At 43.7% G+C, this 24,154-nt stretch overlaps 1 protein-coding gene across 1 annotated transcript in view; it reads left to right on the top strand.

Annotated features, from left to right (window-relative positions):
• The window catches only part of vps9d1 (VPS9 domain containing 1), a 42,827-nt gene that overhangs the window by 7,055 nt on the left and 11,618 nt on the right, over positions 1 to 24,154 (top strand). The window contains exons 5-14 of the mRNA XM_037767715.1: positions 458 to 569; positions 9,549 to 9,611; positions 11,060 to 11,112; positions 12,024 to 12,111; positions 12,425 to 12,510; positions 13,708 to 13,856; positions 14,844 to 15,206; positions 15,362 to 15,491; positions 17,895 to 18,100; positions 19,673 to 19,757. Coding sequence (XP_037623643.1) covers positions 458 to 569; positions 9,549 to 9,611; positions 11,060 to 11,112; positions 12,024 to 12,111; positions 12,425 to 12,510; positions 13,708 to 13,856; positions 14,844 to 15,206; positions 15,362 to 15,491; positions 17,895 to 18,100; positions 19,673 to 19,757 — 1,335 coding nt within the window. The remainder of the gene's footprint in view (positions 1 to 457; positions 570 to 9,548; positions 9,612 to 11,059; positions 11,113 to 12,023; positions 12,112 to 12,424; positions 12,511 to 13,707; positions 13,857 to 14,843; positions 15,207 to 15,361; positions 15,492 to 17,894; positions 18,101 to 19,672; positions 19,758 to 24,154) is intronic.

The following is a 24,154-nucleotide window of genomic DNA, read 5'->3' as shown; positions in this document are numbered from 1 at the left end:
CTATATATAAATACAATTACCATTTACCATTCTTACACTCATTGATAACTCTTAAATTCAGTTATCTAAATTTTAGACCTTTGGTTGGAAATACAAATGCTAGCTGCTCCCTCTCACTGCCTTCTTCACACTCAGTTCTCTTTATGCCTCGGAATATTTTTTGAGTTATAATCTGTCAAAAAATATTACATTTGATTTACAGAATCTTGTCGTTGCCATACAGTATGTGAATGTTGCTGGTGGTTGTAGGAGCTTTTTATGAGAATGCCAGCCATGTTGATTTGAAATATTCAGCAGTGAAAGCAAGTATCTGAACGGCTAAAGATAATGACACTGTCATGCTGACAGGTGTAAAGACAGATTGTTTTATTTGCCTTTGACACACCCCCTTAAGTGACATATTGCATGTTTGTATGTTGTGTTTGTGTGTGTGTGTGTGTGTGTGTGTATGCTGCAGGGAGCTGACACCCATTGAAGAAGCAGCACGTGTGAACCAGAAGTTGAAAGTCAATTTTGAAGCTCGTCTGGCAAGGCTCACACCTGGTCAGGCCTACCAGAAGACGTCTTTGGTATGTGTGTGTTGATTCACCTACCTCCCGATTCGATACTATCACGATACTTGGGAACCGATTCGATATGTATTGCGATTTTTAAGTATTGCGATTCTACAAGTATTGTGATTCGATATTACGATTTATTGCAAGCTGGACCATGGATGTATAAAGACAACTGGATACAGCGTTGATGGACACGGAAGTTGTAGTACCACCGTTTGGCCCAAGCCCCCGGGAAGAGCGCCGGTCGTTAATCCCAACTTTCGTAGTGGCCAAATGGCGGAACTTAGACTTACATTGGGAGAGAGACGTCTGAAAATCAGCGGATAATTTTTTTTGAGGTGAATCAACTTCCCAGTATGAACACTCTAATAGCCCTTATTTACATCATTAGGTCCTAAAAGTTGTAAAACGCGTAAAACACAAGTTATTTTCCCTCCTCCGTTCATGTGAATTAGACCCAGACCGTGACAACAGCGCAAGCCGTGACGACGAGGTAACGTTAGGACCCCGTGACCGAGCGGACGCTACTGTGCATGTTCCATGTACCCAAGATCCGGGTACTTTTCCAGGTGGAAGTCGAGCCGTTTTGTCTTCATGCGCCACTGAGCAACTTTCATAGGAATGAATGGGGCCCCGCCTCCAACGCTGTATCCAGTTCTCTTAATACATGCATGGTTTGGCCGCTACGGAAATTGGCATCAACGACCGGCGCTCTTCCTGGGGGCTTGAGCTGGACGGCAGACTCCAGATCAGCTCTGACTGCTTGTTTTCCTCCGGTCTGTGAAATCTTGCAGATGCCACTAGGAGCAATGGAGGACACAGAGAACACGGAGGAACATGATTTTTTTCAGATTACCTGTCTCATGCACTACTGTCAGGATATAGGGACCGTTTTATAAAAATAACTTTTTTTAATCATATTTGCTCCATTTCTACCCACTGCTGCTTTAAACCTAGATGTGATGCATGTTTCGCAATAGCGACATCGTGTGTGCTTTTATTTTGTATTTCTCGTAGTACTTCCGGTCTGGTATCTACGTCAGACAGCTTCACACATGTGGTTGATGCTGAATGAGTAGAGTGAAGGAGGGCTGTGTACAGATCTCTGGACAGAGTTATCTCAGCTTAGATAACGTCTCAGTTAAAAAGCTCAACTTGCTCTACTCCTATTCATCTCTCTGGTGAAAACTACCTCCGGTCAGAAAACAAGATGGTAAGCGAGAGACATTTAATTCTGAACGTTAGACATTTTGTAAGACCTATTTTATTCCAATATCAGCTCTGTGTTGTGTTGGAGGTTTTTACATTAATGTTAACTTGTCATTCAGATACGTAAAATGTTTCGGCGGCGTCAGGTGGAGCTCCGAGCTTCCTGGAGGAAACTAAAGATGTATTTAAAGGTAAAGTTAGCAGCTAACGTCACAACCAAGACCTTTAAAAATACTAAAAGTCACTCTGTAGAGGAGAAACGTCAACACCAGCATCCATCAGTGACACGAGCTGTAACGCAACATGCATGTTTTCATATAAGCAGAAGTAAAAGTACAGACTGGAGGAGGCTTAGCCTGTTGAAGTGGTTCTATTTCGTTCTTCCTGACCACCAGAGGCAGTGTTTTAACACTGGATGTTATCCATCTCGCGCACGCGCAGGTCGAGTATTTAATATCAACAAAGTCACATGTGACCTGGGATGACATAGCTTATATAAGCCACGTCATCATCAGAGATGTCCCTTGAATCTTCTCGCGGCAGGTAATCCGCGAATGCAGGTTGATTAAAGAGATAAGCCGTTGACTTTTCGCTGGAAGCCCTGCAACCGCATGGTTGGAGCTACGGTTTCGTCCTCCAAGGGCTGCGATTAGTTAATCACGGCTACACTCTAACACTTTAGACGCTGTAACACCGGTGTTTTCGCCGGTTCAATTCAGCGAGGCTAACGACAGGTGAGCTAGGATAACAAGGTGAGTATATCCTCCCGTCGTTAGAGTTTAAGTTACGTTTGTTGATAGGAGTCTGTTTTCGGTCTCCTTTATTGTTTATTGCCGCCGAGCTAAGTGTTTGCGCTACAGTATCGGCGAGCCTCCGTCGGACAACGAGCCCCGTTGGGCTGTTGTCGGCTAATTCATTTCCTTTTACAGTGTGTATTGCTCAGCGGCGAGAGATTTCGCTCGTTAAAGCAGACATCTCCTTTGTTGATAGATAGAGCGACCGCTCCCCAGTAAGTGATTTCGCTTGTGGGTTAACTTATTTTGTGGCTGCTGTTAAAGGGGAAGTTATTATCTTCCCTGTCTTTTGTATAATAACAGTCCTAGTTCAAAGCTAGTGTCTAGTTACTGAGACAGTTTGCTGTTAAGCAAATTGATGTAATTTTTTTTTTTTCTCTCTGTTACTAGAGAGTGCTTTCACTCCAGTGTAACCAATGATTTGCATAACTAAGTAAACACATTATATAAGTAAGATAAATACATTATTTAATTAAATATAAGAGTATAAAATTAATACTAAGAATTATTATAAATATCAGCAGCACCATGTTAGGAGAGCATGTTTGCTGTGCCTGCATGGCTCCACTGCTAGCTACTGATGGCCATGATGAATGCCCCACATGCCTCGGTGTTGTACACCTGAGGGAGGGGCTGTCCGACAGTCAGTGCATGAATTGTAGTTTTATGCCACGGGAGCTGAAGATAGCTCGATTAGCTGAGCTAGAAGAGCAGCTTGAGTGCCAGTTGCCCCTATCGGGTGTACCTTCAAATGCACGGAGTGGGCGGAGACGCGCCCCACCTGAGGGGGCCCCACCTACAAAAAAGGCACGGAAAGTGGACTGTTTGGCAACTAAGGTCGACACGCTAACATCAGAGTTTGCTGAGATTAAAGCGCTGCTCCTTAACCTTCAGCCAGGCAGGGTGAACGCAACCCAGGGACCGGCCTGGACAGGGAGAGCTAGTAGCCTCCTCCCACGCTTCTGACACCTGTTCCCAGCAGTCAGGAAGTGGGTCCAGGGCAGGCTCAGAGTCTGCTCCAGCGACAGTTAAGCCAGTGGTCCGTATGGCTCTGGCACGCTTAGGCTTGGATGAGGCCCCGACTGCGGGCACCTCATCCAGTGCATTTTTTAGGTGGGCTCCGCCCCTGGCGGGTTTCTCTGTTCCACCCTCCCAGCCATACATTGAGGAGCTCCACAAATGCTGGCCAGACCCGAAATCGCTTTCCCACCACACCACTGACGGCAGGGCCTTAGCTTCAATGCAGAACGCTGACACTTACGGACTGGGTAAGATGCCAGCAGTGGAGCCATCTATTGCCGCCCTTATTGTGTCTCCCAATGAGGTCTTGAGGCCTGATGCTCGCTGTCCCAGGCCCCAGTGTCGCATCACAGACGACTTTCTAGTCAAGGCTTATGAAACAGCGGCACGCATGGGCCGTCTTGGAAACTCTTTCCCACCTGATACTATCCTTGTCCCAGTCCCTGCAAGCTGCTGGCGTGGATGCTTCCGTCCAGAGCCTCAGTGATGCATCCCTGCAGGCGTTCGGTCTTATCACAAGGGAGCTTGGCAGACTAATGTCGACCCTTACGCTGACTCGCCGGCAGGTATGGCTGGCCCAATCTCCGCTTTCGGAGCCGGTGCCTCAAGCGAGAAGGGGTCGGGGGTCAGGGTATCGCCCCCCCCAGGTACCCAAAGGGCCAGAGGGGAAGATCCTGATGCCCCGGGGCCGGCAGTCGGACGCTTCTCCCAGCGGCAACTCAGCTGCTGGGAAAGCAGCACTTCAGACCCTTGGGTGGTGGCTACGCTTTCCCAAGGGTACAATCTCCAATTCCGACGCCGGCCCCCAGTTTTCAGTGGGATCAGACTGACCACGGTCAGAGATCCCACAAAGTCCCAGGCACTCAGACAAGAAATATCCACCCTCCTGGGGAAGGGTGCCATCGAAGAGCTGGGGCAAGAGACACAGCAAGGTGGGTTTTACTCAGTTTATTTTCTGATTCCAAAGAGAGAGGGTGGGTTTCGCCCTATACTGGACTTACGAGGGCTGAACACATTTCTGAAGGTGTTGCCCTTCCACATGCTGAGTACAGCAGATGTGCTCCAAAACGTGACACGGCACAGTTGGTTCACATCCATCGATTTGAAGGACGCATACTTTCACGTCCCAATAGCACTACCTCACAGGCAGTACCTGCGCTTCGCATTCGAAGGCAAGGCCTTCCAATTCAAGGTGCTCCCATTTGGTCTTTCCCTTGCCCCACGGGTCTTCACAAGGTGCATGAGGGCGGCACTCGCCCCGATGCAAGTCAGGGGTATGCTTATCCTCCCATACCTGGACGATTGGCTAATTTGTGCTCTGACCAGGGAACAGGCAGAGCGGGACACTGCGTCCCTTCTGCATCACGTGACGAGGTTGGGCCTTACCGTCAACCATGCCAAGAGTTGTCTCATACCCAGCCAAAGGGTAGTGTTCATTGGTTTAACTCTGGACTCCCGCCATATGCTGGCCTTCCCAACACCAAGACGAGTAAACGCCATACTCCAGCTCCTCCTCCGGTTCCGGAAGAACAGGAGGTTGAGGTACAGCCTGTTTCTCAGGCTGTTAGGTATGTTGACGTCAGTAACATCAGTAGTGCCACTGGGCCTCGTGTACTTACGGCCATTCCAAATTTGGATCAATGGTCTCCAATTAGATCCAAAGTCCCACAGATCCAAGAGAGTCAGGGTGTCCAGCCGATGCCTCCTTGCATTGCGGCCATGGAGAGCCGGGGCATATCTGGCCAGGGGCATCTCATTGGGTTCGATTCCCTCACGTCGCGAGGTGGTGGTGACCGATGCTTCGCCCTCCGGCTGGGGGGCAGTATGGCAGCACAGAGCGATAAGGGGGCTCTGGACAGCACAGGAAGCGGCGGAGCACATAAATGTGCTCGAGCTCCGTGCTATATATTTGGCACTTCGCAAATTCCTACCACATTTGAGAGGCAGGCATGTTGTTGTACGGTCCGACAACAAGTCAGCTGTCTACCATGTAAACCGGCAAGGGGGCACCAGATCAACCTGGGTTGCTACAGGTGGCACGGAGACTTCTGGTATGGATTTTCCCTTGTTTTTCCAGCCTCAGGGCCATGTATCTGCCAGGGCCACAGAATGTGGTGGCAGACTTTCTCTCCCGCCAGAAACCCCCCGCGGGCGAGTGGAGGCTCCACCCAGAGGTGGTAGAGGAGATATGGCGCAGCAGAGGTGGACCTGTTTGCCTCAGAAGCCTCAACGCACTACCCTCTTTGGTTCTCCCTGACGGAGACAGCAAGCCCGTTGGGACAGGATGCCCTGGCACACCCATGGCCAGATTGCCTCCTCTATGCCTTCCCACCATTCCCACTGATAGCAGTAACGCTACACAGAATACAGCACGGCAACAACAGACTCCTGTTGGTCGCCCCAAACTGGCCAGGGAGACCCTGGTTTCCGGGGATGCACAGGCTTCTGGACGGAGTTCCATGGTGCCTGCCCAAGAGGCAAGACTTGCTCTCACAGCTGGGGGGCCGCATCTGGCATCCGAACCCGGATCGCCTACAGCTTTGGGTATGGCCCCTGAGGAGCCGGACCCACTCCTAAGGGTATGTGACTAGGCGGTAATTCAAACCATTTCTGACTCAAGAGCACCCTCCACCAGGGCACTGTATGCCAACAGGTGGAAAATATTCTCAGAGTGGTGTAAAGTTCATGAGGAGGTACCTCAGAGTGCCTCTGTGCCAATAATACTGAGATTTTTGCAGTCTTTGCTGGAGAAGAAACTCTCTCCTTCTACCTTGAAGGTCTATGTAGCTGCTATTTCAGCTGGGCATGTCAGAGTGGATAACCAGACCGTGGGGTCTCACACTCTGGTGACCCGATTTCTTAAAGGAGCCCAGCGGCGGAACCCCCCGCAGGCTGTCAAGGTTCCCTCGTGGGAACTGCCTCTGGTGCTAGAAGCCCTTTGTCTCCCCCCCTTCGAGCCTCTGGAGCAGTCGGGGCTGGAGTGGTCTTCAGTAAAGGTTGCTTTCCTTTTGGCGATGGCATCAGCAAAACGTGTGAGTGAACTTCACGCCTTGTCAGTGAGTGAAACGTGTATTCGCTGGAACTCGGATGGCACAGGGGTAGCACTTTGGCCTAACCCATCATTTTTCCCAAAGAGGTTGGCTCCGGCCCACTCTAATCAGGTCATTGAGCTGGCAGCTTATGACCCTTCATGCCTACAGGGTGAAGATGCTAAGTCAGCAGAACTGCTCTGCCCAGTGAGGGCCTTAAGGCATTATATACAGGTGACTGCGAGCTTTCGCTGCTCTGATAGTCTGTTTGTCTGCTATGGGGGCCATAGGAAAGAGCACACCCAGTCCAAACAGAGGCTTTCCAGGTGGATTGTTCAGGCCATTGAGGAAGCATACAGGTCAAAAGGACTGCCTTTACCTCTTAATATCAAAGGCCACTCCACCAGGAGTGTCTCCACTTCCTGGGCAGCGCTACGGGGGATCCCCCTAAGTGATATCTGCGCTGCGGCCAGCTGGGCTACTCCATGCACCTTTGCCCGTTTTTACAGGGTCAATGTTGCTGCTCCCCATGCAGTAGCATCGGTGGTCTTTCAGGAATCCACAGGCCGTTCCCGGTGAGGTGGGTTTTCCTCGTGACTACGTTGGTAGTCGTCATCCAGTGTTAAACACTGCCTCTGGCAGTCAGGAAGAACGAAATAGAACGAGAGTTACGTATGTAACTACGGTTCTATGAGTTCTGGATGACTGCCAGAGTTGGCTGTCACTCGGAATCTTGGCGAGAAGATTCTGGAGGGACATCTCTGATGATGACGTGGGCTTATATAAACTACGTCATCCCAGGTCACATGTGACTTTGTTGATATTAAATACTCGACCTGCGCGTGCGCGAGATGGATAACATCTGGTGTTAAACACTGCCTCTGGCAGTCATCCAGAACTCATAGAACCGTAGTTACATACGTAACTCTCGATTTAGTGACTCTGAACGGTCACCAAGGGATGAACAACAGTACATGACATGTGTTGCATTCACACTAACCTTTATGTGTGTTATCTGGAAGTTTGGAAACGTTCATGGTGATTCAAACTACTGTAGCAGACATCACTATTGACTTAAAGCAACAGTGGGGAGACTTGGAGCAAATATGATTTAAAAAAAAAAAAAAGTTTTTTTTTTTTTCAATTACTTTTTAAGTTAAAGTGCGATACAAGTGGACAACATGAAAACAAATAGTGCAGTACAAGCAACCTACAAATAGTGCAGTACATGAAAAAACAAAACACACATAAACATCTGATACAGCAAAGGACAAGCCAGTGAACTAGAATCACTCTAGCCAGAAAAGGAAGTGGCAACAATAACTCGAGACAACGACAACAACAACAACAACAACAACAACAACAACAATGGTCATAAACGGTCACTATATCCTGACAGTAGTACATGAAACAGGTAATCTGAAAAAAATCTTGTCCTCCGGTCAACATTTCACAGACCGGAGGAAAACAAGCAGTCAGAGCTGATCTGGAGTCTGCCGTCCAGCTGCCGTCTATGAGAGCCGGCTGTCAATCACTCTCAAACTCTGACCAGACGGTCAAACCAGACAGCTCTGATCAAATATGAATCAATATTCTGAAGACAATGGAGTAGAAGCGCTGCTAGGTCTCTGTGGTAATCACATACAGGTGCTCTTTGGATCCTTCGGGTGTATTGGGCTCATTCAGTCTTGTGAAGCGCTCATTGCATGGGTGGAAAAAAGCACAAAATGAGCAAGCCTAGGCTTTCTCATTGATGGATGGAGAACCACCCTCCCACTCTGCTGATTAGTATACACAATATAGGTATGCAAGCTACTGCTGAATGCTCACAGTGACCCTGATGAAGACCTATGTTGGTCGCAACGCGTTGGTCATTTTAAACAATTATTGCCATGTAAAATAAAGGCATTTTAATTTTGTTCAAACACATACAGTGCGTCTTGGATTATTTTTGAGGGAGACTTGCATTTTGTACTTTTTTCCACCCATGCAATGAGCCCTTCACAAGACTGAATTAATCAATATTCTGTTACTGTAATGCCTATTACTCTCCTCAAATGTTTTTAGAAAGATCTTGTAGTGAACTGTTTAGCTGTAAAATGAGAAAGGCAGCCATGTTGAGATCAGTTGGGGAGATGCCAAACACCGCTCACCAGCCGGAGCACACTTTCTCATTTTACAGCTAAACAGTACACTACAAAATGATTTATAAAACATGTGAGGCGAGAAATAGGCATTACAGTAACAGAATATTGATTCATATATGATCAGTGCTGCCTAGTTTGACCGTTTGATTGGAATTTGTGAGTGATTGACAGCTGCGTCTGTTGAATGAACAGCCAATAGGAACACTCTCTCTCTGAAATGACCTGTGATTGGTCAAAGTCTCCCGTCACTGACTAGATTTTCTAAAGCCTGAAAACAGAGCCATGAGGAGGTGCAGAGGTCTAGTTTTCTCTCAGAACACTTGAATTACAATATGCTGAAAGGTTATTATGGATTTTTAGCCCAATGATGCCAAAAATATTGGATGCAGGTTTAATGCAGTCTTGTAGTAATGGCTGACAGTATGATTTAGGCTTCTGGACCGTGTGTTGTCCCTGTCCATGTTGCAGTGCAGGTTGTAAGATGGCGGCGGTTCTTTTTCAGTGACATAATTTAAAGCATAATTTACTAACTTTGTTAATATATTTTGTACATTTCCTGATGGGAATTGGGATGGGCCATGACATAGTGGCTTCACATTTCACTTCTTTCACTTTTACCTCAGTATGTTGGTGTTAACTGCCTGACTTCTTGTTTCCCCTGGTAATATTCAGAAATTGGTCATAAGATAGTTTCTAAGCATAACAATTCACACTTCAAACTTTACGTAATAGTTTCCTTGGTCATATTTTGCATGTATTTAAAGTAATTTCCTCTTCTGTTCTGCAACGCAGACGCTCTCTCTCCAGCGGCAGATGATGGAGAACCTCATCATAGCCAAAGCCAGGCAGGATGCTGTATCCTTCTAATGTCAGCCTTGTTCTCATTAAGTCTCTGTCTTTGTTGCTGGATCAGTGAAGGGTAGCTTTACAAATCTAAATGTTTTTCTTTAAGGCAACGTGTGATGCATTATTCACATATCGTTTTTGACTTGATTTGTCCTAATCGATAACATTTTCCCAGCTTTCCAAGTCCTGTTAATCAGAGTGATGAGCTGTGTGGAGAATTGGGCATATAGCAAACATTAAACAGGTGATGACCCAGTGACCAGCTTGCAATAACGATTGTAGATGATCATATCTGGCTGTGAAATATTGATATTTACAGAATGGAATGTTTATACTTGCTGGTCCTTTAACTCAAAGGTATCCTCACTTATAGGCAGGGTCTGAAATTAACTTTTTTCACTTCCTGCCACTGTGGCAGTCAAGTATTTTTTTTTTCTGCCACTTTTGAAACATTGAACATTTGAGATCTGGTGTCATTCAATGTTTGATATATTTTACATAGAAAACATTATTTACATGGTAAATTCCAGAGTTCGAATTACACAGTAGCTTCTGGGGGAGCCCTATTTTCGGGGGGAGGGAGGATACTGTACACAGTACTGTACTGTACTTTGTTATTGTCATCTATTCTGGTTATTTGCATAAAAACACAATTAACATGATTATGATAATTAAAAATTTGCTATTTAATATATTTATCTTGACATTAGTAGTTTAAAAGAGGTATTATAAACTGTTTAGAGCTAGTGTTAGGAAGTTAAAACAGGTCATAATTCCCTCTTTAATAATTTATCTATTTTATATTGATGTGAAAACATCCTTCAAACATCTGGATTTATTCGAGTTCCTCGCCAAAAAGCTACATTTTACAAGATTGCATTTGAACACATCATGATAACTTTGTTATTTACCTTAACCCAGCAGTCATTTTTACTGAACAGAGCTTGAACGTATCTTTAATGTAACTCAACGGCATCTCCGTGACTAACGTTACTAACTCTCCTCCTGCTGGTTTCAACATAGATTTGTTGTTCACAGTGAAGCATTATCAGGGACAAAATAGGGTGCGTCCCCTCAGGTTTAGTAGTAGTAACGCCACGCTTTTGAGCGTTTTTTTTTCTCTCCGCCGTGGCTCCGGTCCAAAACAAACTGAAACATGATGAACATGAACATGATTGTGCATGCGTAACTGTCGGAAAACATCAATACAGAGGGCTCGATATTCCCGGAGGCATGAGATGCCAAGGAGTCAGACAGCTAGGGACCGGTTCCATTCCCATCCCCAGCGTTTTCCCTGCCTGCCAAAGTGGCGGATGGCCTGACAATTTGACCCACCACTGCCAACAATTTACCCGCATTTGGCGGGTGGCGGGTGCTAATTTCAGACACTGCTTATAGCTGATCCATGTGAAGACTATGATGTTTGGAGGTTTCCTTAATGTTTGCCGTGACATTAGCTCCAGCGAAAGATGGAGGAGAGAAGACTAAGGCTACAGGAAGAGGCCAACAGGTACATCACAATTTTCAAACAAACACACTGAATTAGGTTAAAACATAAGTTTGTTTTTAGCTTCTGCCTTTATTCTTTAACCAGTTGAGATGTATAATTCTACAAATATTGCAAATGCTGTAGTTATATTCAATCTATAAAAGATCATACAGAATTATCAGGTTCTTTTCCTCTAATTTTTCCTCAAAAGCCTGTCTCAAGTTAGTTCCTCCCAGCGTCTCTTAAACTTTGAAATGAAATTGATGTGCTTACACCCTCTTAGTGTCCCCTACAGACCCGGTGGTATTACCTGTTTGTGTTGTTATCTGAGGGGAAAGCACTCAATAAATTCTTGGAAAGGGTTAAGTCAGTTTTGGAAATCATTTAGAGCCACACAATTTTAAAGATGGTTTACAGTCTCTTTTGGTATTTCACCAAAAAACACACACACGGAGAGAGGGAAAACTCTCTTTGACATCTTCAAATTATGATCGGTATTGTAACAACGACTTAAGTTGGATGTGAAGTGAGATATGATGGTATAGGACATGTACTGTATGTGGCATTTAATTTTGCATCAACACAGATGTGTGAAATAAATCAGCATGTCCTTCCTCTGTTATTTGTGTGTATAGTTCAGTGGTCAAAGCAGTAAACATACTGTATAACTTATAACCAATTTATTAAAAAAATATATATTCAAATTAACCCACGTAGTGATGTAATTTGAGATAAATTGGCTTTCTACACTAAATCAATCCACAAAGATGCAGGTTTCATACTGTGGGTCCTCACTGAAGGCAAAAAAAACATCAGTGACTCTTGATATATTCATACATTTATGAGGGTGATGCTTCCAAGTTTGGCAAATTCAGTGTGCCAGCAAGTATAGATGTACTGTACATACTGTAAATGTGTGTTTGTCATTACAGGAGATTTGCAGCATCTGGGGCAATGACTGCAGACGAACAAGAGCAGCGTATTCTCTATACCAATGTACTGGAATATGAGCAAGACCATGTAAGTTTGCAATGTAAATCCCATAAATATGTCAAAACTAGTGGAAGATGTCATTAGAAGTTACCAGAGCACAAAGTGCTGCCTGGACCTGGAGTATTCAATATATGTTTATATGAAAAAAAGGCGAACAGCTCAATGCTTATGTGCTTCTAATAAATCATGTTCTTGCACAACTGGAGAAAACAATTGTCAAATTTGGTATTGAGCAATTTTATCAGTTGGTTTAAAATGAATCCAATAACCAGCATTGTATGAAATTATAGATATAGTTGCCAACAAGTCATTTATTTATTGTTATTTTTTGTCACTTTAGGATTGGCCCAAACTGTGGAAAGCCAACATGAGGACGAATCCTGATGATGTCACATTAGTGTCAGGTCTAGTCTCCTACCTGCTCAGGTAACTGACTGCAACATGAGCATTTTAAATGGAGTTTAAGGTTATATTTGTGCTTAAAGCTGCAGTGGGTAGAAATGGAGCAAATATGATTTAAAAAAAAGTTATTTTTATAAAACAAATTAATGAATTCATCAATATTCTGTTACTGTAATGCCTATTTCTCTCCTCAAATGTTCTCAGAAACATCTTTTAGTGTACTGTTCAGCTGTAAAATGAGAACGTTTGTGACCCGGCAGCCATGTTGAGATCTGTTGAGGGAATACCAAGCACCGCCCACCAGCCGGAGCAAACCTTCTCATTTTACGGCTAAACAGTACACGATGGTTGTGACCAAAATTCCACACTAACATGCTATTGAGTACGCTAAAACAGAATGTGAGATATTTTAATATGTTCGAAACCTTAGTATGAACCAGTAGTACGCGAATTACATACTATTTCCGGTGAAATATTGCAGTATGCAACGCTGGACACTACGGCGGCGTAAATATCCCACAATGCAATGCGGTGGTGAAGACAACGTTCATAACAGACATGGCAAGCAGCTCTGTAACATCAATAACGCTTTGATTTAACTGTAAGTAAGTACGATTTAACTTTGTTAAGCGTAATTCATTCATTCATTATCCGTAACCGCTTATCCCATTCGGGGTCGCGGGAGCCGATCCCAGCTGACATTGGGTGAAGGCGGGGTACGCCCTGGACAGGTCGCCAGACTACCACAGGACTGACACAGAGAGACAGACAACCATTCACACTCTGAATGAACGTGTAAATGATACTACGACGAACCGAGACTTTCTTGACTTGCATCAAACATCATATGTGTGATTCATGGCACAATTCAAATGGGATCAAAAAAATATTTGTCTCTCGCTGTTGAATATATCGTCCTATGGTGGTCCACCGGAAGGGGGCGGGACTTCCCCTCTGTATATGAAGAGGACTGGAAATTGTTATGATTTACAATATATTATAATAAGCTATCAATTATATATAAATGGGAAAAAACATCAACCTATATCCCCTAAACTGCCCTAATTGTTGTCTCTTACTATACATCTGATTGGAATTTGCATAAAGTAGCTCTGGGATGCTGTCATCACCCTGTCATCACGCTATTTGTAACATTCAACATTTTCAGGCCAAATGAGGATTGACTAATATTTGCACATTGTGACTAACTTGTGTCCTCAGCCGGTCTGACCACCCAGTGGTGAAGCTGCTGAGGAAACATCAGTACCGGGTTTACAACATGCTCTATCCCATCATCAGTAAAGGCCTCTCCCACAGTCCTGCCCTGCCACTGAGGCCGTCTCGCAGCATTCACAGCCTGCTTCATCCAGGTAGGGCCAGAGCCAGGTGTTGTGAGGTGGATTGATCTGCCAGTAGATTGTACCATGACTGAAATGTAGTTATTACCGCTGTTTCCGTTTGGATGTCAAGTGAATATACAATTAGAGCACGGGGGTCCTTCCCCATGAAAAAAGAAAACAATGATGAAGTTTTCACTTAATCAGTTTTTGTAGCTCAGTAATCTCCCATTATTAAGGTAAATACTGTATATTATTTATTGAGTGATTTCCATGTCAATTATTTGTACTGTTATGGTTATTGAAAATGACACTCACTTATTCACTCACTCGTACACTAGCTTCTACAGTGTTGCCACTTTTCTTGAAAAAACTAAATCTTGTCTGCTTCACCCAAACATTTTAAGGGGCATAGATTCACATAAAGAGACTATATCCACAATGCATATTTATTTAGAGAATATAAAAGCCATAAAGCCAGATCACACACACAGATCAGCAACTCTTACTGCCTGATCATCCTCCTCATCATCGTCATCACCATCCTTTGATTGGTCTGATCATCACTATAATGCTCATCTCTTTCACTATCAACCTCCTGATTGAGGACAGGGCTGGAGCTTTCTGTTGTTTTTTTAAAAGAATGATGAGATTTTCCCCTGCATTTTGACCAGAGGCCTGTACTACGAAGGGAGTTCAACATCTATCTCGGTATCTTCTCGTTAAACGGAAGATACCGCTAAACGGTTCTTCCTTCAAGCATGCTGTTATCCAACCTCTGATCAAAAAACCAAACCTAGATCGGACCATACTCAGTAACTTCCAACCAATCTCAAAATCATCATTTGTATATAAGTGCCTGTTGTCTTTTCACATGGCTAGGATTCATGATACTATTGTAAATGCACAAGTAATAGCAAAGGAGCCATGCTGTAGCCATGTGTAGCTATAGATCAAATCACTGAGTGCTACGTTAGCATTATTACATGTGCTTATGTGAAAATGTTATTGATCATACAGAGACCCCGACTAGGCCAACCAGAGGCGGTAGCGTTGGTGGCCAGAGCTTCAGCACGGGCTCGTCGCTCTCCCCCTCACTCTCTCACGACCTCCACTCCAACTACGACGACGAGGATGGGGAGGAGCCTCACGCACAGATGACGGTGGATCGGGAAAACTCGTTTGAGGACCTGGAGCAGTTCCTGACCCAGTTGGACTGGGCCCCGCTCCACGGCAGCACAGACGACCCTGGCTCGGATTCAGAGCTGACCAGTGATCCCTCGATGCAGTCGGAGCAGGACGAGGGAAGCATCCAGGAGCTGGAGATGAGAGCGCTGACGGAACACCTGAAGGCCGTTGTCAAAGACATTCATATTGCAATTGGTGAGCTCGATGATAGAGGACGGTTTGTGTTTGCATGCTTAGAAAATGTCTTACTATGTTGATTTTCAGCAACAATATCCTGCTGTTGAAAATGTTTAAGGCTGAATTTTGCATTTTAACCGATCAAATGTAAAAGTTGTTTCTTTATGTTTCAGATCGACTTTTGTCACTGTGTTTGCTATCCTTTGAGTGTCTAAACACCGCCAACTCTAAAGACCTGTGCCTCGCCAGCATAGAGGAAGCCTTCTTCACACCGCTGTGGAGCGCCCTGGTTGCCCTTTTCAGGTACTGCAGCTTAAATCCTTGTGACCTAAAACATGTCTTCATATTTTTGTGTATGTCTGTTCTACTCCTATTCTATTTCTATGGGAAAAACACACCCAAGTAGTACTGGCTGCAAAATCGGTGAAATACACTTAGCGCAGGTATTAATTTCCAAATAGGCATATTAGTCGCTTGCTTTGACATAACCACTGCGGTCTCTCTCTCTCTCGCTCTCTCTCTGTCTGTCTCTCTCTCTCTCTCTTTCTGTCTCTCTCTTTTGCCGTCTCTCTCTCTCTCTCAAAACCCAACCGGTCGAGGCAGATGGCCTCCCACCCAGAGCCCGGTTCTGCTCGAGGTTTCTACCCGCTAAACGGAGAGTTTTTCCTTGCCACAACGCATTACCATCACAATGCAATGCTCAAGGGGGATCTCTTTTTGGGTCTCTAATTTATAGAATGCGGTTTAGACCTGCTCTATATAAAAACCGTCTCGAGATGACTTCTGTTATGATTTGACGCTTCATAAAAATAAATTGAATTGAATTGAATTACTAGAATGGCACTCGGAGAGCGCAGACCTCCGCCCCCCTCTCCTTTCAGCTTGCACCATCATCCATGTGTATTTTTGTTTATGTTGAGATCAGCTGTTTGTAGCGGACCATCATAAAACACTTCATTCAAACTGGACAGAAACAAAATAAAACTCACCTAAACCGTCGTCGTTACTCTTTCCAACAATCAGCAAGTGTGCTTTGGTCGAACTCAACTGTAATTTCACAGAGTTTAATGTGAAAAAACGCAGATTCTACAGTTGTACCCCCCCTCCCTCCACCCCCCGCTCTCTCTCTGTCTCTCTCTTTCTGAAGGAAAGAGGCTGGGTGACGCGTCATGAACGCGTCATCAGTTACACTGCGCATGTCTTGAAGCCTGTGGTGTTAATGCTCAGGCTGAGCGGAGTTATTAAAAAAAATTCCCGAAGCTGGATCATGATCCGGATTGCAAACAAAATCGAATAGATTGTTCATTGTGCCACACCCCACCCCTCCAAAACATTTCATTCAAATCCATCGTGGACTTTTGGAGTAATCATCCAACCAACAAACCAACGCCGGTGAAAACATAACCTCCTTCCTAGGCGGAGGTAATAAAGTAGTAGAGCATGGATTTAATGAGTGGAGGTGTTTTGCCAGCGGTGAAGTTATGAGTTAGTATGACAAAAACTTTGAGTTGCAATGGCAGGGTGGCACTGTTCCTGTAGGCTATCTGCTCATGCTCATTTGGTTGTAATGTTATCCAGCATCCATGTAGTTTTGGCAATGTATTTCCAGGATCCAGCAGCAAAAGTAAACTGCAGTCAATGAGCTGGTAGTTCACGCTAAAGTCGGTGTCTCCTGGACCACCTTTTGCCGTGATGATCAAACACAGACTCACAAGGTGAAAACAATACCAGGGTCGCTGTCACAGCTGGTTACAAGAATTAAGAAATGAGCTCACACCAGTGGCTGCTGATAGATTGGAAATTAATCTACAGGATGTGGGATGTGTTCAAATAAATTCAAATTAAGTGTGTGTTATGATGACAGCACTAACATATTCATGGTGGACTTCGAGGACGTCAGAGGCTTCAGGCATTTAGTATTACTAAGGTTTCTTTTTTTTTATACTGCATTTAAAGCAAATATTTAGGGTTGTCATGAACTGTTTGCTAGAAATACAGTATGGGTCATGACCAGCATGTGGCAGTGCTACTCCAAGTATGTCAGCCTCTTCCCAGCTTCCATTCAGAGTCCAATTTATTGCCAAGTAAGTTTTCACATACACAGAATTTGCTATGATGTATTGGTGCACGAAATACAAACAGTAAGAGAAATCAAAATTAAGAATAAAATCAAGTATTCAAGACAAAAATCAAGACGCATAAATATAGAATAGAAGAAAATACAATAAAATCTGAAAACATATCTAAATTAAAAATGGAAGAGCTGTGCAGTTTTTAGAAGTGGTGGTTTTGTGCAGGAATGTGCCAAATTGTCCAAGGAATGGGCAAAGGTTCCCAGTACAAAGTATAAAAATAATACGCAATGTACAGAGATATAGACCCAAATATGTGCATTGATGTAACGCATGTAGACAGATGTGATGTAACGTGTAAATATAGAAGATATCTATTTTTTAAATATCCTCCGATCAAATTGCTACGGATGCTTTTTCATCTTGCCAAAAAATAAAATGTGGAATGCTCGACTCCTCTGCACCCACGAAATTCTTCAAAATTAATAGGCCTAGTCAGTCACTGTAAGTTCATCACAAATACCATTCTTCTTCCTAAATGCCTGGTAGGGTTCCTCACTTACAAACGTCCATCGTTGAAATGTTTTCCCTGTCTGGCTTTTCAGTCTGGTAACCTTGTGTCTTTCTTTCTCAGGAGGGTCCACAAGGAAAGGGAGCAAGCCTTTGAGACAAGTATGAAGCTGTACGGGGATGTTTCACCTGCAGATGTTGGTGTTCCCTTGAAACTGTTTACCCAAGACCCTGGCGCACTGCAGGGTTCCTACCCCTACGAGTCTGCTGTTCAAGAGCTTAAGCTACTCATCAAAGACTGCTGTCCACAGAGGAAGTTGGAATGTATTGGTGAGTCAGATTGTGTTGTTTGAGGCTCTGTTCAGACCTGGTATTAACATGCGTCCTCAGTGAGCCGATCACAAGTGGACAGCTCTTAGTACACTCAAGACGCATTGAGATCCGATCACTCAGACCACATTCAGAGGTGGTCTGGGCCACATATGGACACGTTCTTTCAGCAGTGTGTAGTGAATGTGTCCTGGGCCACATTAAGAACTGCCTACTCAACTGACATCCCGCTGAGATCCTTTGGGTCTCACTGAGCTCCTCATGTGAATAGACAGACAGACGTGAGCGCTTGTCAGCCTCGCAGCATGGAAACAGCCTCTGTGCTCTACTGTCTCCTGTCGGTACAACTGTATTTTATTACAATGTATCTTATCTATAGGCTACATATCTACAGACTATTACACTAGGCACAGGAAGTGCATTATTATCATATTGTCGGAGATGTGTCGGTGTTTTTGTTCCGGTGCTCTGCATGGAACTCATAAACGCCCGCCCACCCGCTCGCTCTCTCATCCCCGCCCGCCCGCCCACCCGCTCGCTCTCTCTCGCTCGCCGGTATAATGACCTTTTATTTTGATGTTAATAAAATGTACCCAAATTCACGAACATGTAGGATATTACTACTGACATTCCTGTAATATTACGTCACAACGTCTGCTGTATTAGCCATGTGTTTACTACGTGTTTATTTGCATATAGAGCGGGGAAGTGAGATCCGATCACAAGTGCCCACTGGAGACGCATGTGGAAACGACACAACAGGTCATTTTATACGATGAAGTCAAGGACATACCCAATTTATGCAATTCTAAGACTGTATAGGGACCCCAGTATGCAGAAATATTCAAACACACCATTTTAGAATAAGCGAAAATAGCGCATTAATATTGCATTAAAAAAATGGCATGTTTTGCCACAAACTGCATGTGATTATCATAAAGTGGGCATGTCTGTAAAAGGGAGACTCTTGGGTACCGATAGAACCCATTTTCATTCAGGTTAAGCTGGTTAAGAGGGTTAAGTTGACGTATAACTGCATAGTATCTTAATTACTCAAAATTTAAGATTACTAAAAATGGCAACCATATTTTCAGTTTTGTCAACTAAACCAATTCTGATCCCTAAGTCAGTGTCAACCCCTGCCTTTTCCTTGGATTGCTGATAAAAACGTTTCTGTCTTTGGTGTTCTTTTCTTCGTGGCGGTGGCTGCTTTGTATACAACATTTTAAAAACATTAGCCATCACATCTGGTGCATCCATTCCATGGACCTCTGACTGCTTTAATTTGCCATTTATTGACAAAACATGGATCATTGGTTGGTGTGGGCAGAGAGCAAATGATTCATTTGGTATTTGATTGAACAGATTACCTCAATCAATCCAGTCCTTTCCTCCGTCATTTGGAACCAGTTAATTTTGTAGTAGTGTTTTTAATTACAGCTAGCCATTTTTCTACACTGCTCAGCTGCAGACCATCATTTTTTTGTCTGTATCTGCATATTGTAAATTTGTTTCTTTGGACTGGGGTTTTACATGGTTTGTATTTATTTCTTCTGCTATGTTTTGTTACAGTTAGGACATTACGACTGATCTGTGCCTGCGCTGAGGATTACAGGTGTCTTCATGATTTGGACTCCACACCAAAAACAGCCGCCATGTGAGTAAATCATCAGCTGAAACAAGTGCCAACTCTTTGAGGCTTTGGTGTTTCACACTGCAGCAAATGTAAAATCACTCACTGAGGGATTTTTACTGAGAAATGGAAAAAAAACAGTAAAAATAAGACTCATAACATTAAAACTGATACAATAGAATACAACATTTTGATGATTAAACCTGCAGTAGGCAGTATATTTTTGGCATCATTGGGCAAAAATTCCATAATAACCTTTCAGCATATTGTAATTCAAGTGTTCTGAGAGAAAACTAGACTTCTGTACCTCCTCATGGCTCTGTTTTCAGGCTTTAAAAAAATTGACTAAGGAAACTATTACGTAAAGTTTGAAGTGTGAATTGTTATGCTTAGAAACTATCTTATGACCAATTTCTGAATATTACCAGGGGAAACAAGAAGTCAGGCAGTTAACACCAACATACTGAGGTAAAAGTGAAAGAAGTGAAATGTGAAGCCACTATGTCATGGCCCATCCCAATTCCCATCAGGAAATGTACAAAATATATTAACAAAGTTAGTAAATTATGCTTTAAATTATGTCACTGAAAAAGAACCGCCGCCATCTTACAACCTGCACTGCAACATGGACAGGGACAACACACGGTCCAGAAGCCTAAATCATACTGTCAGCCATTACTACAAGACTGCATTAAACCTGCATCCAATATTTTTGGCATCATTGGGCTAAAAATCCATAATAACCTTTCAGCATATTGTAATTCAAGTGTTCTGAGAGAAAACTAGACCTCTGCACCTCCTCATGGCTCTGTTTTCAGGCTTTAGAAAATCTAGTCAGTGACAGGAGACTTTGACCAATCACAGGTCATTTCAGAGAGAGAGTGTTCCTATTGGCTGTTCATTCAACAGACGCAGCTGTCAATCACTCACAAATTCCAATCAAACGGTCAAACTAGGCAGCACTGATCATATATGAATCAATATTCTGTTACTGTAATGCCTATTTCTCGCCTCACATGTTTTATAAATCATCTTGTAGTGTACTGTTTAGCTGTAAAATGAGAAAGTGTGCTCCGGCTGGTGAGCGGTGTTTGGCATCTCCCCAACTGATCTCAACATGGCTGCCTTTCTCATTTTACAGCTAAACAGTTCACTACAAGATCTTTCTGAAAACATTTGAGGAGAGTAATAGGCATTACAGTAACAGAATATTGATTAATTCAGTCTTGTGAAGGGCTCATTGCATGGGTGGAAAAAAGTACAAAATGCAAGTCTCCCTCAAAAATAATCCAAGACGCACTGTATGTGTTTGAACAAAATTAAAATGCCTTTATTTTACATGGCAATAATTGTTTAAAATGACCAACGCGTTGCGACCAACATAGGTCTTCATCAGGGTCACTGTGAGCATTCAGCAGTAGCTTGCATACCTATATTGTGTATACTAATCAGCAGAGTGGGAGGGTGGTTCTCCATCCATCAATGAGAAAGCCTAGGCTTGCTCATTTTGTGCTTTTTTCCACCCATGCAATGAGCGCTTCACAAGACTGAATGAGCCCAATACACCCGAAGGATCCAAAGAGCACCTGTATGTGATTACCACAGAGACCTAGCAGCGCTTCTACTCCATTGTCTTCAGAATATTGATTCATATTTGATCAGAGCTGTCTGGTTTGACCGTCTGGTCAGAGTTTGAGAGTGATTGACAGCCGGCTCTCATAGACGGCAGCTGGACGGCAGACTCCAGATCAGCTCTGACTGCTTGTTTTCCTCCGGTCTGTGAAATGTTGACCGGAGGACAAGATTTTTTTCAGATTACCTGTCTCATGTACTACTGTCAGGATATAGTGACCGTTTATGACCATTGTTGTTGTTGTTGTTGTTGTTGTTGTTGTTGTTGTCGTTGTCTCGAGTTATTGTTGCCACTTCCTTTTCTGGCTAGAGTGATTCTAGTTCACTGGCTTGTCCTTTGCTGTATCAGATGTTTATGTGTGTTTTGTTTTTTCATGTACTGCACTATTTGTAGGTTGCTTGTACTGCACTATTTGTTTTCATGTTGTCCACTTGTATCGCACTTTAACTTAAAAAGTAATTGAAAAAAAGAAAAAAAAAAAAACTTTTTTTTTTTTTTTTTAAATCATATTTGCTCCAAGTCTCCCCACTGTTGCTTTAAGTCAATAGTGATGTCTGCTACAGTAGTTTGAATCACCATGAACGTTTCCAAACTTCCAGATAACACACATAAAGGTTAGTGTGAATGCAACACATGTCAGCCATTACTACAAGACTGCATTAAACCTGCATCCAATATTTTTGGCATCATTGGGCTTTGGGCTAAAAATCCATAATAACCTTTCAGCATATTGTAATTCAAGTGTTCTGAGAGAAAACTAGACCTCTGCACCTCCTCATGGCTCTGTTTTCAGGCTTTAGAAAATCTAGTCAGTGACGGGAGACTTTGACCAATCACAGGTCATTTCAGAGAGAGAGAGTTCCTATTGGCTGTGCTCCGGCTGGAGAGCGGTGCTTGGTATTTCCTCAACAGATCTCAACATGGCTGCCGGGTCACAAACTTTCTCATTTCACAGCTAAACACTACACTACAAGATGTTTCTGAAAACATCTGAGGAGAGAAATAGGCATTACAGTAACAGAATATTGATTCATATTTGATCAGCGCTGCCTAGTTTGACCGTTCGATCGGAGTTCACGAGTGATTGACAGCCGGCTCTCATAGACGGCAGCTGGACGGCAGACTCCAGATCTGCTCTGATTGGTTGTTTTCCTCCGGTCTGTGAAATCTTGCAGATACCATTAGGAGCACCGGAGGACAAAGGAGGAACATGATTTTTTTCAGATTACCTGTCTCATGTACTACTGTCAGGATATAGTGACCGTTTTATAAAAATAACTTTTTTTAATCATATTTGCTCCATTTCTACCCACTGCAGCTTTAAAGTGTAAGAACATTGTACAGAACAGTGTAGTACTATTAGGGGTTGTGTTATCCTTTTAGTTGAATTCCTCCAAGTACACCTCATTAAACTTCAAAATAAGAGCCCTTTCTCCATTGACTCCATGCTTATAGGGAGGGAAAGACCAGTGGAAGTACACAAACATCATTTAAGGACTCTGCCTTGGTAGCTGCCCTGTCAGGTCTCATCAGTGCTCTGTTAAGTCTGGCACAGCGTGGGCTCTTCTAGGTCTATTGCCCCCCTATAGAGTGCCTCTTCCTGACCAGGCCTAAAAGTGGGTCGTCTGGTCTGGGTTTGGAACAGACCCAGGGCCCAACAAGGGGCTCGGGGAAGAGAAGAAAAGAGATGGAGTTTTGGGGAATACATGATGATGCACGGAGAGTCAGACAAAGGCTCAGTGCGTTGTAGCACCTATTGTGAAGAACATTCAGTACGTTGTGAACTCCGTTTAAATTGGTTTGTGTAGACAACGTTTGACTAAAAACAGTTTCCTCTGCATCCATTTATGTGTGTTCCAATGTGGATCTTCTCGTTGTGGCTTGACAGTATCCTGTGAACCACATCCAGGAGAGAAAGCAGTGATGTGCTTATGATCAACCTCATCACTGTCTAGTTTAACTCTCATCTTTATGTTAGTGGGCGGAAAATACTTTTACATCAATATCGTACAAGCAGAGATCGAGACTTCCAGTAAACATACTAGTAAACAAACTGAGAGACAATATGTTTTCCAAGATGGATGTGGGTTTTAGGTCTAGAATTGTATCTTTTACTGGGTTGTTTGCAGAGCCAGTCTCAAGTTAAGGTAAGACACTTTTTCAATAGGGATTGAAAGAGTTACCATAAAGCAAATGGGATGTGTCACCATCATCAAAGGGTTTTATGTGTGTATATGTGCACATCATTACTGCCCCCCTCCAGCCAGTGTCACTTCCTGTGTTTTGGTTAACGTTCTCTCTCAAACAGAGAATCGGGGTGTGGTTGATAGACAGACGTAATTCATTACCATGATTACATAATTTTTCAACCCAGTTTAGATGAATTTACTGTTTATCAGACCACTAATGAGACCAGAATTAGCGCAACACGCCGACTCTCTCTCACCCGCTCTCTTCTTCACCGTCTCCGAAGAGCCGAAACACCCACAGTGTACCGGAGGACGGTTAGACATGTTACTGAGGTCCGCCGTTTGAAATGCAGTTTTGGGATGTTTTGGAGGTGTACCGTCCACCAGCACCCGCTGCTCTCTACTCAGCTCCAGCACCGACACCGCACCGGGCTGCACTGTGATTCATTTATTTCTCTAACAGGACTTTTCTATGGTTTTCTTTTGAGCTGAAAGTTGCGCTCCCTATCGTTCGGACCTGTTAGAGGCCCGCAAACGTCCGGCATCGGCTGCTTTCTGTTAATTTATCTCCAGCAGGAGGAGACGGTAAAGAAGAGAGC

Source organism: Sebastes umbrosus, chromosome 4, assembly GCF_015220745.1.
Source record: "Sebastes umbrosus isolate fSebUmb1 chromosome 4, fSebUmb1.pri, whole genome shotgun sequence".
NCBI lineage: Eukaryota > Metazoa > Chordata > Actinopteri > Perciformes > Sebastidae > Sebastes > Sebastes umbrosus.
This window is presented reverse-complemented; position numbering and strand designations above follow the sequence as displayed.